Raw genomic sequence first — 20,784 nt, forward strand, 5'->3', positions numbered from 1 at the left:
CAACCCCTGAAAGCCTGGCGGAATATCTCTGTCTTACAGGACCGGTGAAATGATAACAAATCTTGTTTAGACCGGGCCTCCACAGACAGAGAGTTCCACCAGGTGGGTGTTAGGACCAAAAAAGCCCGGGCCCTGATTGAGGCAAGGCAAACCTCCTTGGGGCCAGGGATCACCAGAAGTTGTTTATCTGCTGATTGTAACATCCTCCAGGGGATATAGATGTGGTCCTGTAAATATATCGGCCCCTTGTCCGCTAAGGGCCTTAAAAGTCAACACTAAAACCTTTAACCTGACCTGGAACTCCACCAGGAGCCGGTGCAGCTGGCTCAAAACAGGCGCAATACGCACCACCACATTCTGAACCAGTTGTAATTTCCATTGTGCAATAACTCCCCAAATGTGTCTTCTCTAGCTGTATATCTCACACAGACCTGTTGAACAGATGTGGCACTTGTAACTTAGCACCAGGTGACTAAAAACAATTACATCTCTATAACTGATGCTGCAGATCAAAATTATTACTACACAAACTACTCATACAGGTTGCTGTCATATATATCAGACGTCCTTCTTTCCCACAAACATATTCAGTGACTGAATGTAGTTTACTGTGTCACTTTGTGGCGCAAAGCCAATTAGTGATATCACTCTGCCAGGCCCTCCCTCCTAAAATTTGCTGTTATTTGGCTTTTCACCTACCTCATTGCAAACATGATTAATCATTGAGTACCAAAAAGAAAACATTACACAACTTAACATTGTTAAAAGAGCTTGCAGTACATTACATCATGCCCAAATCTATTTTGTGCCTTCTGTCCAGGTACTTAGAGCAGGTGTCCCTATTACCTCATCCTAGATACTCCAGTCTAAAGATTTAATGCCATAGACAACAGGTTACCTACATTCCCTGCTGGATCTTCTACTTTCCAGCCCACTCCATCTGAAAGAGCTGAAGCAACCTACAATTTAACAAATATTTTGTGTCTTTAACAGTATTTTGTACAACAGAGAGTTCTATCAGGTAGGTGTCAGGACCGAAAAAGCTCTGGCCCTGATTGAGGCAAGGCAAACCTCCTTGGGGCCAGGGATCACCAGAAGTTGTTTAATTCCTCTGTCAGCTTAACATTGACTCTCCCCTCCCCTGCTAAAGCCTGCTCAGTGGCTCTTGGGTCTAGAAAAGATGAAGACCACTACTTTACTTACCTGTGATGAACAGGTTTTTAAAAAGGTGCTCAAAGAGACTGTATGTGCAAGAAATGCTCTAATATTGAGAGGGAACACCCATGCAGAGCTTCTTCTGCACATCAGACTACCCATGGTTTCCAAAGATCATCTCTGGTGTGCACAACCACATCCAGTCTTTTAGTGGAGTTTCTATCAGTTTGAAGACTGCTGTACTATTTTGAAGACTGTATCACTCACCTTATGCTGACTTGGAATCTGCTCCAAGAATTATCTTCAGTTTGGGGAATTGTTTGTCGGGTGGCTACATTGGGTTCCTCATGAAGCCCTTTCAGATCCTGTTTTTATGTACAAAGTAGAGACTATATATGTATATTTTATAAGGGAAGTTAAATATGGATTGGTGTGCCCACTCCTTTTCAAGCTAGAGCTGCTACTCAATTCACAAAATTTTTATCATTTAAAAATACAGAAAATTATTTTGTGGATGAAAATATTTGAGCTGCTGTAGGCAGAGATCTTTCTGAATGTTCACTCCAGTCATGCATTATTATGATGTTGTATGAGATCCAGCATGGTGTAGTGATCCGGCAAAGATCTGAGAGACCCAGGATCAAATTGACAAATGAAAGCTTGCTGGGTGACCTTGGGCTAGTCACACACTCTCAGCCTGTCCTACCTCACAGGATTGTTGTGGGGATTCAGTGGGGGAGAGGAGAAATATGTAAGCTGCCTTGGCTTCCAATTTGGGAGAAAGGTGGGGTATAAATTAAATAAGTTAGTAAGAAAATAAGTAAATGTATGAATAGCAGATGATAAAATATAAAATGACTTCATTAGAATGTCTCCAATTGATGGCATTAAATCTGAAAACTATTTAAAGAAGCCAATTAATCATATTTTGTTTACTATTATTTAATCAATAAAACAAATATTGGTGAATATTATTATTTATTTCTACAGCATTTGTCAATGCTTTATAATTCTTACTCAGTTTAACATTGAAGAGTAATAGAGTAGCAGTATTCAATCTTTTTCAGACCCAGGAGGACTCATTTAGCATGGGGCCCACTGAGTATGGGAACCATGGGAAGAGCTGTGGCATAAGTGTCATAAGATCAAAAGGAGAATTATGACTTCACTGGTTTCAAGTCCAGGACTATAGGGAGCTGATCAAAAGAACTGGAACAGGCAATTTAAGCCATAAGCTATGGAGGAATATACCACTGAATGACCTCACCTCGTATTTTTTCTCAGCATGGATATAACAAGAAGCAGGAAGGATGTAATATTTTCTGGCTCCCCAAAATTGTGGGGAGGGGGCATGGCAGCTCTGTAAGGGCTCATGACCCAGCAGATGTGTCTCCAAATCGTTTCAATCCACTGGCTGAAGGCCAGTGAAATAGTTTTATTCTATTTTCCTGGCTTGTATTTGGCATTCAGTGGCTAAACTCAAGCTGGAATGCCCTCAGTTGATGGACCAAAATTAACCTCTAGAAGCTGCTATTCCGGTGAGTGTCCATAGTAATCTTTTCATTCCTAATATTCAACATTTACTCCCACTATCTTGAGTTAAAAGTATCTCAGGCAGCACTGCTGGAAACGATCTCTGCCTGAGACATTGGTTAGCTGTTGCTAGTGAGGGTAGTCAAGAGACTGTTCTATATGGACTGACTCATGTGGAAATAATTTTTTTCTTACAGTGGCTTAATTGAAAGGCAGATTCAAATATTCATGTTAGAATCAATGTGATGTTATTATGAATCCCCTGCATTTTATAAAAAGTAAACAGTGGTCACATGGTAGGGTGAGATTGGATTGTGGCTGCAGTGCTTTGCCATTGTCCAAGTTTTCTCCATGGAAGATAGTTTACAAATACTTATATGCTGTCTGTATGATTACCCTGCAGGACAAAGAATGAGATATGATTTAATTTGGTAAAATAGCATGGTTGAAATGGTTAAACCACCCACCACAGAGCTAAGGTCCTGATCTGATTAATCTTCCTATCCTACTATTAGCTTTATTTTTAAAGCAGAAGATCAGATCACAGATCTTCCGCTATCATGTCTAGTCATGTGTAGTTCTTGACTTACAAATCTTGCACATAGAAATTATAGGTGTCACAAATACTTTTTTAAAAAAAAAATTCAAGAGCAAAAATTGTATATATTCATAGTGAGGAACAGATGCCCCAGTATAACAACCAGTATCTATACAGTTGCGGAAGATATGCAAAAGAAAGGTTGAAAAAAACGATTAATCATCATCACTTGAGTAATGACAAGGACCTTTCACATTAGCAAGCTGTTCAAGTTCTCTGAACTTGGAAGTCGATCAGCACTCAGAAGGAGAAAGGAAGACTACAGCAACAATAGCAGTTTATGCAGAACTTTAAATAGTGAACCAAACAAATTACTTCTCAGGAAAAATCTTTTAAGTTTTTTACAAGGAGAATAGTGCACACATTTGAACATAGATGTTTCTGTGTATGTATGTACACAATCATACATAGGCATATGTAAAGGTGTGACGAGTCTAGGGCTGCCAGGTCTCCCCAGTGGGGGCAGGGGATCCCCCACTCCCACCCTCCAGCCCCACCATCACTTGCCTGGCCGGTGTGGAGGGATGGCAAAGGAACAGGCCTCTAGGTGGCATGATAACATTACTTTCAAGAAGTGATCTCATCGTGCAGGGCCTGGGAGCGCTCCTGTGTGTCGCAGCGGGCTGATTTGGGGCCGCTGCGAAGTATAGAAGTGCTCCTGGGCCCTGCATGATGACATCACTTCCCAGAAGTGACATCATCACATTGCCCTGGGAGCATTTGCACAAGGAGTTAGAAAATGTGAGTGCTAGGTCCACCCTCCTACCAGGATGTGAGGGGAACTGGCAACCCTACTAAAATCTGAACATATGACCAAAGAAATTGGAAATACTGCTTTTGTGAAAATTGCACCCTTATTTACATGAATAAGTGGCCTTGAGAAAGCATCTCATGTCGCTGTTTGCATGTCCTTAACACATATTTACAAGTGAATACCCTCAAAAACTTGATAGGGGCATTTTGTCCCCCCCCCCCCACTCGGCCATCATCTTTTCTTTCTCTTCCCAGACCCCATTGTCTCTCCCAGTTTTCCTGCTTCCTTCTCTTCTTCCCACACACTTTTGTCTGCTCTCTTGTCTTCACTTTTCCCCCTTTCCCCTCTAGGCAGTCCCCTCCCATGATCCAGTTGTGTGGTGCTGACTGAGCTGGGCCCTGTTGCATGGTGGAGAACCTGCAAGGAATTGCAGGGAGTGGGGGAACTTCACTTTCCCCAGTAACCCCTACCCCATACTATTTCTTTTCCTCCTCTTGGTAGACTCCATATGCTCACCTTTCCCTTTGTCCTTTCCTTTTAAATGCACTAAACAAGGTATCTCTTATCTGCCCCTCATCTTCATCTATATTTCTTAATTTACTTCCTTTATATACTATCTTTCTCCCCAATGGAAATCCAGGGAAAGTTACACCATTCTCCTTGCCTCCATATTATCCTCACAACTGAGTGTGTGTGACCAGATAGGCTGAGAGTGTGTTTCCGGATCACCTCAGAGCAGCAATTTGAACTTGGCTCTCCCATATCCTACTCTGAAACTCTTAACAACTATGCTACACTGGCTTTTTTGTGTGAGTGGGGATGGATATTGTTGAACAGTAGCAAGCAGCCAGGCATGGAGGAGTCATGCAAGTCTTGTGGTATATTATCTGGTGGTTGCTTCTGGCCACAATGATCCTCCGTCAAAGACCAGAACAGCCCTGGAAAGGGTACTTCCCCTTCCCCTGCCTTTTACTGACAGAAATTAAGCCTGGGATACTGGCCGAACTGTTATAGTTGCCTAGCAGTAGCCAGTGAGGGCATCTGGTTAAAGCAACATACTACTTTTATCATTTTGGGGTTTTTAAAATACCCCCCATGTGTGTATATATATATCTTAGAATTCAGATTTTTCTGCAAACCTAGGTTATTTTATAGGGATGTAGGAAGATCTGTCTTGACCATTCATGGCTCCAATATCAAGATTTAAGTATCCTCAGATCAGGGCTACTGGTTATTAGTATATAAGATGCTATATAAATCACAGAATATTTTGGTTAATTATTGTAATTCCAGTACTTATAAAACATACACTGAAAATATGTCTTCAGTTAAAATCTCTGTTGTTTTTATTTCTAGCCAAAGAAAGTAAAGGATCCTCTTATTATGAAAAATAATTCATTTACAGCACCAGCAACAGCCACAAGCTTCACCCCTAATATTGCAAGGGACCCTGGACTTGCAACCATTGCTAAAAGTGCAACAATAGAGCCAAAAGAAGTCAAAGCAGAAACAAAACCTCCAGAACCCAAGAAAACATTTAACAGCGTCAGCAAAATTGATCGACTATCAAGAATAGCATTTCCATTGCTTTTTGGAATTTTTAATTTAGTGTACTGGGCTACTTATTTAAATAGAGACCCCCAACTTAAAGACCAAACTCCTCCTCTCTAACCCTGTTAACCATATTGTTTGTTCCGTCTCTTTTGCACTGGGGATTGCTTTTTGGTTTTAAACACACAGCAATTCCCATTTACTTCATTGCCTCTGTCTTAAAGAAATGGAGATTTCCTTATTTTATAAAGTAAAATTATATAATATATATAAATAAATGAATAAATATATATATATATATAATAGAAAAGATATTAAAATTGTATTCTAGGGCTGTAACAATGTGATGTAGACACCAGATTCTGAACCGCAACTCTGAACAAGAGAGGTAAATGTAAGAAATCTAAACCACATGTAGATATTACTGAATGTCCCCATAAGAGATGCTGTATATGTCAGAACAGAAATATTTTTATGCAAAATGATAGAAGGCAAAACAGTCTTTATATATGTTCATGTTGCACATACAGTATTGTACTTTCCATTTTTGGAGTGCTACTTATTTTAAATTCTTTTATAAGATATACATGTTTCCAAAGTGGTGGATTCCAGAAGATACAAATATTTTTCCTAGCTTTCTTTTTACCTAAACTCCCAACCACCAGTTTTAAAATATATAATGTTATTTACATACAAGAAAGCCTACTTACTAATGGTACAGGTGATCACAGAATAGCACATTAGATTTATGATAATGAATGCTTTAATATGCTCTCTCACTACAATCTTATTTTAAGCAACAGATTGTCACTTGACTTGGTAACATCTAATTAATTGAAATCCTGGTTAAAATGTTAGGTAAAGCAACTTGGATGATTTGGAAAGGATTTTTGTTTGTTTTTTGTTAAGAAGGAAAAAACCCACAATGTTTTGCAAGCTCTAGATATGTTGAATGTATTATTTTATAAAACAGTGCATTAATTGAAACATATGGTTAGCCAAAAGACAAAAATCTATTATTTCGATATAATATCTGTAAATATACAGCATGAGATTGTACATTTTTTTTTACTTTTTTATGTTCTTAAAATATTGTGTAGGGTTCACCTCTCTAAGCTCTGAATATGTTGTTATGTTTTAAAAAGAAACATATTTAGAGCCTGCAGTAAAAAAAAAAAAGTCAGTGACACTTGAAAGTTAACTAAAAGGTGACAAAAAAGATAAAGAGGAGAGCTTGGAATTAATTCCATTTGTAAAGTGGCTATGTGTACAGTAGCTTGCAGTTTGAAACTGTCATCCAGTGTCTACTATTAGGCTTATTGACTGGTATGCTCAGGTAATGCGTAAAATATGGAATTATATTTGGTAGGAAAAAGGTAAAATGTTTTAAGACAAAAATCATCTGTATATTATTGCTATATTTGCTGATACATAACTGTTAAAAATAAGTGATGTAATATATGTAGCATTAAATACAGAAAACACACACTCAAAAGAATGTACAGGAAAATAAATTTTATTGAGTAAACTTATTATTACATTTCATTTTTACTGTAGCAATATATTTGTAGGAACAATATGTAAGGGCTTTAAATACAAGATGTCCGTTTTGCAAATTATTAGTAATCCCTACAAAAACAGTTTGGGCCAGTTTCATTTCTGCTGAAAACTTATTTGAAACAACAAACAATCCCGTTTCAGAGATGGATATTTCAAAATGTTGGCGAGAGAGGGATGGATTTTGGGGAGCATTAACACAGTGGTTCAGAATCCATTACACATGGTAGTGAATGCATTTTAAAAAACAATGTGACATGGACCTTCAATCGAAATAGCTAATAAGATAGTCTGTTTGATATCTATACATGTTACAGGCAATGTTTTATATACTCTTTCTCAGTAAATCAAGAGGTTGCTGCTCACTTAGTATCTTCAAACTGAACTTGTTAACCTTTTCTTTAGAAAAGAAGACTTTTTAAAACAAACTAATGCTTCATTGTCTACCATCTAGTCCTGTCTAAACTTGATGAGCTAATCTGATTGGAGTTTATTAAAGAGGATGTGTAATCTTCTGGTATTATGTGTAGATATATGTATAGAAAAAAATAAAATACAACTCTTTAACTTCGGTATTTGTTTATCTTGTTATTTTTGGCGTTTTAATCTAGTGTGTTCATTAAGGGCATTTTACCTTCCTAATTATCCATTTTGCTCCCTTTTGGTTTGCATTTTGCACATTAGATGTGAATATTACTTAATTAGTCTGCTTTTTTGCTATGCAATGACTGCATTATGTCATCTCTTAGTTTGTTAGTCTATGTGAATAGTATACTGTATAAACCTGATTGCACAGTTTATCAAAGACGAAGTATTCTCTATGTAGCTTTTTTACAGTGCTTTGCTAAACCATGTAATAATAGTAAGTCTTCCTTGAAATTAATGATACACTCTTATAGAGGACAGTTTCTGTTTACTCCTGGGATAATTAAAAAAAAAAGATGACATTGAATGTTTATTGCACCTCAGTGCAGTGATGTGGCAATAAAACCCAAATCTATAACAGAGGTTGTTTATGGCAGACGCATGTAATGCTTTACAGAGTTTAGCAAAAGCTCATTATTTTATGTCAAACTGTAATTCTATTATACTAATAAAGTTAAAAAATGACAAATAACAGAAGTGAATGTTTTACTTGGTTTATTTTATTTTTAAGCATGGCTCATTTTAAGGCCTCTGTTAAATGACAAGTCGGACTGAAGTCCCTTTTCCTGTGTTCTAGGAAATGAGGAATTTGATTTTCTGAACTGGCTGTATGGTTTTACATACTGTTTTGTTGAAAAATATTATATTTATTTTATTTATCTCCTTTCATTTATAACCTGCGCCATCTTATTGATGGCTTAAGATACTCCATTAAATGCATAGCAAAACCAGCAAGATAAAACATCTAATGAAAATATGAACTAATCTATGAGAAAATTGATTAATATTTCCCCAAAGGTGCTTAATCCAACTGCAAAAAAAAAACCCTACTGGGGATGTGTGCAATGCCCATGGGTCAGACATTTATGCACATGCAGTAGAACATGTGAAGAATGTATATGCAATCTGTACTCTGAAGTTTCCAAGGTTCCCAGTTGTATGGACAAAGCTCTTGTGCATATACTTGTACCTCAGTAGGCTGCTCACAAGTAAAAGAATTTACTACTAGCAGATGTACTCATGCTAAGTGTGTATAATTTACATATTGTAATTTGTGAATAGCCCTACCATTTTAATTATTGGCTTTAACCATTATAAGGTTTAATAATAGCAAAATTCTAAATAAAAAGCAATGCAAAAGAGGAGGGCTTGTAGCAGTTCTGGAAACTGTTCAAGTTTGTATTTTGTTAATACCTCTGATTAGGGATGTTCATGATTGAGACTTTTGTCACTGAGTTCTCAAGACTTTTGTGGCATGTAACCTTATTCATTCAAGTTTTCCTGGATTGATCTGAAAGTTTTGAATGGAATACAAAGGAAGAGATGGCATTTAAGGATTATAGGATCATTGAGTTCAGGGCTTAATAGTTTATAGTTTGTTCTATAGCCACATATAGCCTACAGAAAAACACATAGCAAAACAATAGATTTTAGTGATAGGAAATTGCTATAGGATGTGTCCAAATCATAGGAATTACATATTTTCATTTTGCATGTTAAAGCCGCCATTAAAAAGAAGAGCACTTCCTAATATGTCATAGAGTGATGTCTGTTGGAGTCTTTTGCATTTTGAAGAAATCTGAGAAGACTTGGGCAAATCCACCTGTAATTTCCCATGGTAAACTCCTAAGATAACAAGTGTCTTCTGGGAGAATTTCCTGATTTCTTTGTCAGTACCACTGTCCTAATAAAGTTTTTTTATCACTCCCATTCACCCCCACTGATACCTCTGATGGTCTATCTCTCAGCCTGAATCTGGAGCATTCATTTTTCAAAACGGGGAGGAGATGAATCTGGGTAACTGGGCCTAGCATTGGCTGCCCTTTCAGCCAGGAGGCTTTTCAAGCAGCTTCCTGCAGCCTCACACCCACAGGCCAGCCATATCCCAGGGGAGGGTGTGTGTGGAGTCAGCATACGTGAGGGTTGCAGGTTTCAATCTGGTTGGCAGTTCATGCTAAAAAGGAAGGGGCTGCAGGTATGCTGGGCATTCGAGAGCTCTATTCCAGTCAAAGCCCACCAGTGCACCTCAATGTTTTTGAATTTTATTTCTGTTGCGGCTATCTACCCTTTGCTATATCCACAGAGAGTTGTTGGTTAACAGGGTCAAGAAAGAATTTTACCCAGGGCTATGATGGGGTAATAGGGTTTTTGCCTTCTTCATAGCAAAGAGTATATACTGTTTATGTCTGACTGTACTGTTAATGAGAACATAACCATCACAATTGACTGCTGGTAGCCGGGCGTTATCTGGGGAATTTAGTACAGTTTTGTAGGATGGACTCCCTGCATGACCATAAAGGGGGATCCTTTTAAGGGGTTCTGAAGGGGTGGGGTGCCCAACAGCCAAGCTTGGGGCTGATACATTGACCATGCCCGTAGGACTATTGTGATAGGTTGGAATAGCAGTTTCTGCCACTTCCAGAACTAATGCCAGAGCTCTTCCCTTGGTTTCCCCAACAGGCAGGTTGGGAAAGATGCTGACAGCAGTTGGACTGTCAACTGCACCCACTGTCCCCAGCCTGTGCTATGCCAGGATCTGAGGAACCTATCAATAAAGTTGTTGCCTCATTCTTTCCAGAATAGTGTGTCTATGTCATTCTTCTCTCCCTTCTTCCCCAAGAGCTGATCTCCACTCCAGGCACAATCAATGGGTTGAGGTGTCATTCACTTTCAAATATTAAAGCTTTGCATCTCCAAAAACTGTATAACTAAATGTATGACAAGGGAAAGTTAGATCTTTTCCAGTTGTTGGAAAAATATCAAAACTGATATATCAAAATTGATGCCCTGAACAGTTCAAGATTTCCTCAACTTTTCTGTTGTCAGATTTGCTGGAAAAAGACATTTGCCCCTCTTGCACATAAACATGACTCAGTGTAAATAAAAACGTCTCTAGTGCTATAGTGCTGAAGTTATGCAAGTCAAGTGTATTATCAGCCAGTCAAGCTGTTGCTGTCATGTTACATCGAATTACAAATGATGTCAGATTAAATGGGAAAGGTAAAAGCCACTAAATGACAAGAGTCCAGAGGCATGGGTTGTTGTTGTTTGTCTCGCTACAGGCCCATTTAGATAGAACGAATTACTTCAGTGATGTTGATAAACTCATTTGATTGAACTGCTGTGGGGCTTCTGAAATGATTCCAAGGGAAGTTTGTACTAGCAGCGTAGCTGTCTATTTCACACGTTACAACAAACAGCTAAATTCCTTACAAAACAATGCTTCAACATGACAGAAAAAGGGCACTGCCTATCAAATGAGCTATAAAAACAAAGAGGAGCTGGAACTCTGCATTTCTAAGGCTGATTTTGAATTTCTCATCTTGGTTGTTCCAGCCTTCCAAGTCCTGTTTTGATTTTGCTTCTCTCCTGGACAAACTGAGCCTGTTATATCTATCTATCTATCTATCTATCTATCTATCTATCTATCTATCTATCTATCTATCTATCTATCTATCTATCTATCTATCTATCTATCTATCTATCTATCTATCTATCTATCTATCTATCTATCTATCTATCTATCTATCTATCTAAATATATATATATAAATATATATATTTAAATGTATCATTTTGTTCCTTCATGCCAATTTCCCCCCCACAAAATTTACACATTTTTTCAACATTGTGCATTAATAAATCAGCATTATACATTATACATATGTTTTATATTTAAATTATTTACTTTCTATGAATGAATATCGACCACAGGTGTATCTAAAATCTAACATGTGTTGCACAGTTTTTAAAAACAATTTGGTTTGGTGTTCATATAATAAGTAAAATCAGTAGACCACTGAACCAAACTCTTGATACATAAACACCTATAAAAAGAAAGGAAAGAAGTAACATTTGATCATCTTTCATTAAGGATTTTGATCCTATGTTTTGCAAGTAGCACTTGAATTTTCTTGCCAGTCATTGTGGATGCAAAATAATGAGTCCAAAACCAAAATTGTGCAGTAGCAACATTATTTGATATGTATTGGTACAAAGTTAAGATATAATGGTTATAATTAACAAAATAAAAAAAAATAGTAATCTAAAGTGACAAAGATATGGGCACAGTCTGGAAAATCTTCATGTTGACTAGCAGTGCAGAGTTATATGCTACAGCTCTAAATCTGTTGAAGCAAATGGGCTTAGAAGGACATAACTGCTTAGGGTGCAACTGCAAGTCCCAATTGGGGGGGGGGAGGTAGCTGCTTCCTGAAAACTGGATATAGGGCAGAATCTTGAAAAAAATTACTTGTGACTGGCAGTTTCTATTTATAGAAAAAAACATAGTTACATAAAATAATTCTATTACGATATCTATTTCTTTAACAATGTCAAATGGAGAATTGTAAGTCCAAAGAACCGGGCAATAACGTAGGAAGAGGCAGAAACAAACTCAAGATCAACCTTAAAGCGTCACATACATGCTTTGTTGCTCAGGTTCCATCTACACACAGGAGAGGGAAGCTTATATGGGGAAAAGAAGGGGAATGGTGGGAAGGAGTAGAGCAGGCAAGTACAGCTACTTGGCCACCAAAAGTACTCTTGTAAACCTGTGCTCTGAATTTTCCTGTGGCCAAGAATACTAACACTCACTTGCCCCAGAAGTGTCCCTCGAGCAAAATCTTAATCTGACTCAAATATACATAAGGTGCAAGCCTTCCTTTATTTATCCTCCTCAAAGACCTGCTGTTGTGTTCAGATACTTCAGAAGTATCTGAAAAGGCACATATGAAAACCATTAATGTTGGGATTTAAAGGAGAAAATACATGTGGGACGGAGTAAGTTCAAAACCCATTTTGAACTGATTTCAAGTAAACACATTTGGAACAACTCTTCTCCCTCCAGTCCACATTCATTAAATTAATGAACGAACTGTATTGTACTGGCCTCTGGGACACAACATGTTAGAAAAAGTTGTTTTTAAAAGCATACCTGTGACATAAACGAAGAATTGCACTGAATATTTCTCTCTCATGAGGTAGTCTCAATTCACTATCCAACATGCCAGCGTTTGATCTGCAAAATATATAAATAAAAATAAACATCTTATTTTGTTTTACTGTGATGAAAGAGAGAAAATGCAAGGTGGCGTATTGCAAGTCTCTGTGCTAACAAGTCTTTGTGTTTGACAAATGATGATGATTATTTTTTTCCCCTGTGCTCCACCTGCCTATTGTTTTCTGAGTCACTGTCAAAGGGCACTAGTGGTTTTGAGGCTGTTGACAGACTATCAAAGGCAGGTGGATTTGTCTCAGGGTGTTCCCCTGCCTTTTCTTTTAAACATGCTTTTTAAATATTTATGCAATTGATACAGACAAAGCAGAAAAAGAAAAAGAAAGAAACTCATTGTAGCATGATGATGATGATGATGATGATGATGATGATGATGATGATGATGATGATGATGATGATGATGATGATGATGCCAGGACAGAACTTTTAATACTTTGGATAAAAAGTGAGTATGGAGAGTTAAACAGTATTCTTGAATGGTACCAGAAATACTTAGCTTCTGCTCTAGCATAGTGGTTGGGTAGTGAATAAGCACTCTGCTGGTTTGAATCCCACTACTGCCATGAGCTCAGCAGGTGGCCTTGAGTAAGCCACTCCTTTCAGCATCAGCTGTATTGTGGGGATAGGAACAACACCGACCTTGTTCACTACTCTAAGAGGGGAACTAACCTGTCTAGAAGAGCAGTATTTAACCGCAGTTTATCACCATCACCATAATTACTTTAAATACTTCTCTGTATTTCATCAACTGCAACTGATTTGTGTTTGACCAAGAACACCAACTGTCTGTTCTTTGCCAGTGCAGCAACCAGTTACCACTATATGTGGTAGGCTGTGGACTGAGAACTGTGGACTGTATTATCTCTGATTTAGGATATAAAAATTTGAAATTTTTACAGTGAAAAAGACAAAAGAAATATAGCACAATCCAAATTACAAAGTAGCCATAATTAGAGAACAGATGCTTTACAGAAAGGAAGCTCACAGGCTGTGAGCTTGCGGGCTGTGTTGCCACTGAGGGTTAGGCAGAAGCGGAGGCGTGGACAGAGGCAGAAGAGGATGAACATCAGGAAGCCTCTTCCGAAGGGGGCATAATGTGGTTGGCACCATTCCAGTGATGCTTTGGCAGAAGCAGAATGATTTTCCTGCCCACCCACCGCTCTACCAGGGCAGACGTGGGCCTGTCACAACTTTAAGGGTTTGGCGGTTTTGAGACATTGGGCCGGATCCTCAATAGGGTGAGTGCAGCAGCCAGGCTGCTCACCCCGCAGAAAAGGGAGGCAAAGCCCAATCATGGCTGGTGGCAGAACACAGCTTGCCATCCCATGGGGACCAGCATTGGGCTGGAGTGGAGACCAGCATTGGACTGGAGTGTTATCCATCGAACAGCATCTGGGCCTATCGATGCCGACGGAGGATCCGTGCCCATATGCCTGGCCAATGCTCCCATCTGCTGTAATCAATAAAGTTGTGGCTATTCCAACCATACAGAGGTGTCTGTGTATCATTTGCTTGAACCTAGCCATAATAGCACTGAAGTGGCAAAGCACATGGATCTAAATGTGCCAGGAAAGAAAAGAAAGGGAGCCAAGCATGGTATATTTATTTTTATTTTATTTATTAATATTTATAGCTTACTTTTCTTTTAAAAAGAACAAAAACCACTCAAATTCTGTTTGAACAGGCTTTCAAAATAATTGTACCATCAAAATAATTAATGCCATTAAGATAACAGAAAGCCAAATACATATTCAGCAAGAAACAAGCCCAAAACACACACCAAATTTGAAGAAGAAAGTGAAAACACTCAGGAATAAAATGGTCTTTGCCTAAGTGCCAACAATGACCTTGCCAGGTCAAGTCTAATGTTGGAGAGCATTCCAAAGGTGTGGCTGTAGCATCAATACCACACAGGGAAAGAACTAAGAATATTCTGTCATGATGTTCAAAAGGATGTGGTTTTAGTCTCATAGAATCAATTTTGTGATTGAACATCCATGTAGTTGGTGCTACTCCACATAGCTGTGGTATCACCTTTTTGTCTAAAGAAGTTAATAGTATGGATATGTGCACACACCAAAAACAGCTGTTTCATTTTCAGTTTTTTTTAAAAAAAGATGGTCTTGGTTTCAGTAAATTAGAAATAAAAGCCATTTGTTTTGAACCCTAGTCCTGCACATGTTTACTTAAAAGTAAATCCCTTGGCATTGTTACTTGCAAGCAAGAGAATCCTTACTCACTACTTCCTAAAATTTAATTATATAATATGGGAGGAGGAAGAGATGGTGTTGCCATCCACCAGGTGAGGCATGGAATTACAGCTGATCTCCAGACTACAGAGAAAATGTTCTTGAAGAAAATGGCTGGTTTGGAGGGTGTGGACTTCCCCCAAATCTTCAGGAATTTTCTTACCTGCAGTTGGTAACTCTGGAAGAGGGGTGGGTTAAGGGAGACACTTCTGAGATAAGAGATTGAAAAAAAGAAAGGACTGTGGAAAAATGATGCTAGAAAGACACTAATTCCAGGAGTACAATGGTTGAATCATGAACCGTACCTGGAAGCAGGCTTTGCTATTGGAATATTGAATAGTGGACTTTGTTGACAATTTACTGGTTAAAATTTTAGACTAGGATCTGGGAGACTTTCATTTGAATCCCTACTCTGCCATGGAAGCTTGCCATGTGACTTTGGGCTGCAGTCACACAGTCTTAGCCTAGGGCTGCCAGTCTCCAGATGGGGACTGGAGATCTCCTGGAATTTCAACTGATCTCCAAGCATCAGAGATCAGTTCGCCTGGACAAAATGGCTGCTTTAGAGGGTGGACTCTATGGCATTATATTTTGCTGAGGTCCTTCCCCTCTTCAAACCCTCCCCTCTCCAAGCTCCGCCTCCAAAATCTCAATAAATTTTCAAACCTGGGGCTGTCAACCCTATCTTAGTCTAACCTTCTTCACACGGTTGTTGTGAAGATAAAACAGAGAAGAGAATGAAAAAAGTCACTTTGTGTCCCCTTTGGGTACCAAGGGGGTTGGGTGTGTGCGAGTGTGTGTGTTGAACACCTGGTTGGTGAATAGGTATTGTGCAGAAGTATATGTGCAGTACTGTACATGGAAACCACTGGATTGGAATTTTAATTTTAATGAATACAATTACTTCACATTTTGGCCCGTTCTGCATGGCACACTTTAAGCCAGCAATGCTGGGCATTCACGCTGATCAGTGATTGGTGTCTGCTGACGAATGGCAATATATGTCTGTTTGGTGGTGCATTTTGTGGGGGCTGGAGTGGACATCTTTTAAAAACTTTTTTCACATGCGTGGTAACGTTGAAATATTGAAACCCATCCCCCTTGTATTTGCTGGTTGGGCTGTTTCATGTACTTTTCATGCTAGTTCCACTCTCATTTTTTTTTAAAGCCAAACCAGGAAAGGGATAAAATGCTGCTGCTTCATTCGCTCCCGGAAGCTTCCCTGCCACTTTGTTTCACAAATGGCAGTGCAAAAAGCTTAAGTTTTTTCCCCTCTTTGACATTAGCAGAAGCCTGAAATATGCCAGGAGAGAGGGAAAAACAGCAATTTAACCCTTTTCTGGCTTTTAAAGACAGGAGGAATGAGCAGTAACATTACTATTCATTCCTGCCTTTGAAAAAAAATACTGTGCACATACCGTGAGGGAGGAAGGGGAAAACAGCTATTTAACCCTTTCCTGGCTTTTAGAGCCAGGAGGAATGACCAGTAATGGTACTACTCATTCCTGCATTTGAAAAAAAAAGGTGTGTGTGTGTATACCCAGGAGGAAGGAAGAGAAAGGAAAAGCATTCTTATCATCTTTACCTCACTTTACTGATAAAAATGGTGGAAAAGGAGTTTAGAGAGCTGAGGAGGATGGGAGTGGTTACCAGCAGACTGACCAATCAGCTCCCGGTAAAAGGAAGGGGTAGGGGAAGAGAAGCAGAATGGGAGTTTTTGGTTCTTCATGGACAGAACACACACCAGCTGTAACTCAGCAGCAGCTTTAAAAAAATGCAGAATGCACGCAGGGGGCAAAAGAAGAAAAAGACGGACAAAAAGTGTAAGTGCTTCCCATGACTCCCTTGCAGGTGCAGAACTTTGGAGAACATGGAAAGCAGAACAGATTCTGAAATGCTATAAAACACCATAGTCTACCTTTCTTGTTGAGACTCAAGGCAAATTATATAATTAAGAGAAAAATGGAAAAAATATTTCTCAAACAAACTGTGTGAAAATTGGGTTATAGAGAACATGAAAAGACAGCAGTAACGTATGCAATTAAAAATGCAATTAAAATTACCTAAAATGTTTCATAAAGACTACAGTCCTATTCCCTGTATAACAATGAATTTGAGTTACAATCAAGTCAACAATCCAATCTAGTCTAAAACTGAATTTGATTCAGTTTTAATCTAGATTGTATTTAGACAGAAATTCATAGTAGTATCCCCAATATTTCTTATGAAGCGTTGTAAGAAAATCCCGTTACAATAAGGAATAATTAGATCAATCAAAAGAGACAGTAGTTTAAAAGGCTGCAGAGAATAGAGAAAATTCCAAATTGAAAAGGGCAGATAAAAACAATCAGAAATGAAAAAAAGTTATCTATACATCCAGAATTCAGAAAGTCTCAGAAAAAATGGTTTTCTCATAATCCTTCTGTATTGCATAAAACAGCTTATTTGTAACTATAGTGTGCTTAATGGCAAAAACAGTAAGACAACAGGCTATTTTACTACCATCTCTTAATGGGAATTACACAGCAGATGGATCCCAGGAGGCCACAAGCAGCAATAAAGGTAAATATTGGCTCTAAAGAATGTCAGACAAGCTATTATCCCTATGTTTCTCAAACTCACAATAGGTGTTATTATCTATTACTTTGTCTTATCATTGCCATTGTTGCATTAGCCAAGAAAGTTTATTTGATAGATAAAGTGAATTTATGATCTCTGAACTGCAGTCTCAACACAAATAGGAAATAATAATTCATTTGGGTTCAGAACATAATTAGAGCTGGACAGTACATATTATTCAACGAAAAGGACTTCTAGGTCAAAGCAATAGAGTGCATTGAACATGAAATTCAATATAAAACTGAGTGAGAAGCTTCTACAAATGTCCCTACTTTTGAAATTAATACAATAACAGTTCGTAACAGTGAACATGAGATAATCAGTTAATAGTCCTAAATTTTATTCCTAATTAGAAGTGTTTGAATATTAGATTGGAGTCAACTGGAAACTATCGGTTGTATCTGCCTTTTGTGGATATTTCCCACCATCCAGTACCTGCTGCTGAAAATTCTACCCCCTTGCTGCACTTGGGGTTCATGGGATCTTCCAGAACCATGCTGGCATGTGACTGCCATTTGAGGAATCAGAAGAGTGAAGCGTGCACAGAGAGGCTTCTACTTAATGGGTCTGTAAAATCTAATCCCTTTGTTCAATCTGCATGAAATGCAGGGGATCTTTAGATTAGAGGAAGGACTGGGTTCCATGCATATTTGTTTATATTATTATCTTTATAAACAGCTGCCCCTGAACCTCATACATATTCCTCATTGAAATAATGGTCCTGACCTGAACTCCGGAACCCAAAAAACCATATAGATTTGAATCCTTAACTGGTAATGTCATACCCAGAAATAAACAATTTTAGTGAAAATCCTGCTCCATTTCCCTGAAGCCTGGATCTGAAATTGTAATGATTTTTTTTTTTGCACACACCCCTAAAATACACACAGAGGCATTAAGAAGATTGACAGAAGACATACAAATTTAGTTCTTTTCTTCAAGACAATGATTTTTTAAAAAAAACATCTCCAATTCCCAGGACTTATCTAGAGAAGAAAGGTGAAGAGGAGCCCTCGTCTCTAATTGCCTTGGTAAGAGATGAATCACATTTTCTTTCCTCTCTCTTTTAATCATAAAGAAAGTAGTAAGACCAATAGAGGAGCTTCATTTTGTAACCATCAAGGGACTCAAAGCAGAACATTATAATGCAAAACTGGCCAGATCATAAAGGTCTTTTAAGGTCAGGTGTGGCTAGATGTTTTTATTTAACTGAATACTTATTCATTAAAAATGATATCCAACTGTTCAAAAAATCAGATAAAATACAATCAATACATACAATAATGTCCAGTAAAATTTGGGTATAGGTCTGTACTGCTAGAGTTATACCAGTCCTAAAGACAATCAGGTTAACCTTAATCAGATGGAAGCAAGTTATTAATCAAAACTGAATATTCCCAAGACTTTTTAAAAAGCGAAATGAGAAACTATACAATGAAGGTGATTGTAATTGTACACACAGCTTGTATTGGTACAACATAATTGTGCATTTTCTTTGAATACACACATCTGTTTTATTGCTTACAGTCACATTCCATGACAATTAGAAACCTACATAAAGTGGAAGAAAATCCTCAGAATTTGGGAATTTGATAGAACTGGGAATTTGACAATAATAATGCAGTAAAGTGTTATATTCAAGGAGTACAGCAAAACTTTCTTGGAATGAGAATAATAAATAAACAGAACAAGAGAAAAGAGGCAGGTGCACAAATGCAGTTCAGCCAGACCACATAGACATCCTCAGCTCTTGTTGGAACAACCAGGTAGTGAACTCTAAAAGCAATAGTCATCTTTCTATCACTCAGTCCATTATCGGAACAAAGAGGAGAAAGTAGCAATAGATTAAGCATGTGAAGTTTGGTCACTATTGATTTAACTTTCTCTTCCTGCTTCTGATATGCCACAAACACCTGGACTGAAGAAATCATACCACTGGAATAGTCAGCTAGAAAAGTTTTTTCCAGACAGACCTTTTTTTAAAAGGCACCTAATGACTTTCTATGATAGTAGGACTAAGGCAACTTATTCTACTTTTTGCATTGCTAATCAGTCACTTCTTACATCATCTGACCTAATACAACTTTTGAATTACTTCAGTTTTGGTACTGCACAGATGTTTATTTGGAATAGTGTATTTGAGAACATCCATATCTGGAAGAACAAAAGTTCTCCAGCATTAAAACTGTTGGTAGAAAGGTTCTCTCAATTCTAAAAGATAATCAGTCTTAAGAATTTGCGCAACTTCTGGGAAGTGATGTCATCATGTTGGCTACGGGCATGGTCCCATGCTTTGCGTGGGGCTAATTCTGGCCCATTTGGGGTCAAAATTAGCCCTAATGAAGCATAGGAGCATGCCTGAAGCTGGCACAATAACATCATTTCAGGAAGTGATGTCGTCACACCCCACTGGCAGCATGCCTGGTGTCGTGTGCATTTTCCCAGGTTGCCTGCTGGTGGTGGGCGATCTCTGAAAGGTTTGCCACCTCCTGCCAATTGCTAGGAACTGGTGAGCAACAGAGTAGATTGCCCACCAACAACAACTAGGAAATTTACAATCAAATCTTTGACCAACAGGCTTGAACTGGCCACCTGTCAGGTAAACTAGTCATATCCACATTTTGTGTTCTCCCTACCTTCCACTCCCTTAAAATTTAAACCTTCCAATCAGATTCAAAGTTTCTAGCTTGGATCTAATCCCATCACAGCAGAGAAATTGCCATCCTCTCAATGCAACTAGAGGTGCATAAAAGCCACTTTTCAGCCCCCAAACATTTGTAGCTGGTTTCTGGATCCCATTTGCAACCTCAGCCCCATAGTTGGTTTACCCTTGCTGAAATCACTTAGAGCCAAGTTACAAGTGATGCCTTACACAGGTTGGACACTTGTCAGCTTCCCTCAAGTTTTGATGGGAAATGTAGGCATCCTGGTCTTGCAGGGGTATCTGAAAAGCTAGTTTGGTGTAGTGGTTAAGAGCACGGGACTCTAATCTGGAGAACCGGGTTTGAGCCCCACTCCTCCACTTGAAGCCAGCCCCACCCACCTCACAGGGCGATTATTGTTGTGGGGATAATAATATCATACTTTGTAAACCACTCTGAATGGTC

The 20,784-nt window shown here is 38.4% G+C and overlaps 1 protein-coding gene across 1 annotated transcript in view; it reads left to right on the forward strand.

Moving 5' to 3' along the window:
* The window catches only part of GABRA1 (gamma-aminobutyric acid type A receptor subunit alpha1), a 53,062-nt gene extending 47,349 nt beyond the window's left edge, over positions 1 to 5,713 (forward strand). Inside the window, exon 10 of the mRNA XM_054976262.1 lies at positions 5,397 to 5,713. Coding sequence (XP_054832237.1) covers positions 5,397 to 5,711 — 315 coding nt within the window. The 3' untranslated portion in view covers positions 5,712 to 5,713. The remainder of the gene's footprint in view (positions 1 to 5,396) is intronic.
* Positions 5,714 to 20,784: the final 15,071 nt, after the last annotated feature.

This window comes from Eublepharis macularius, chromosome 4 (genome assembly GCF_028583425.1).
Source record: "Eublepharis macularius isolate TG4126 chromosome 4, MPM_Emac_v1.0, whole genome shotgun sequence".
In the NCBI taxonomy this organism is placed as follows: Eukaryota; Metazoa; Chordata; class Lepidosauria; order Squamata; family Eublepharidae; genus Eublepharis; species Eublepharis macularius.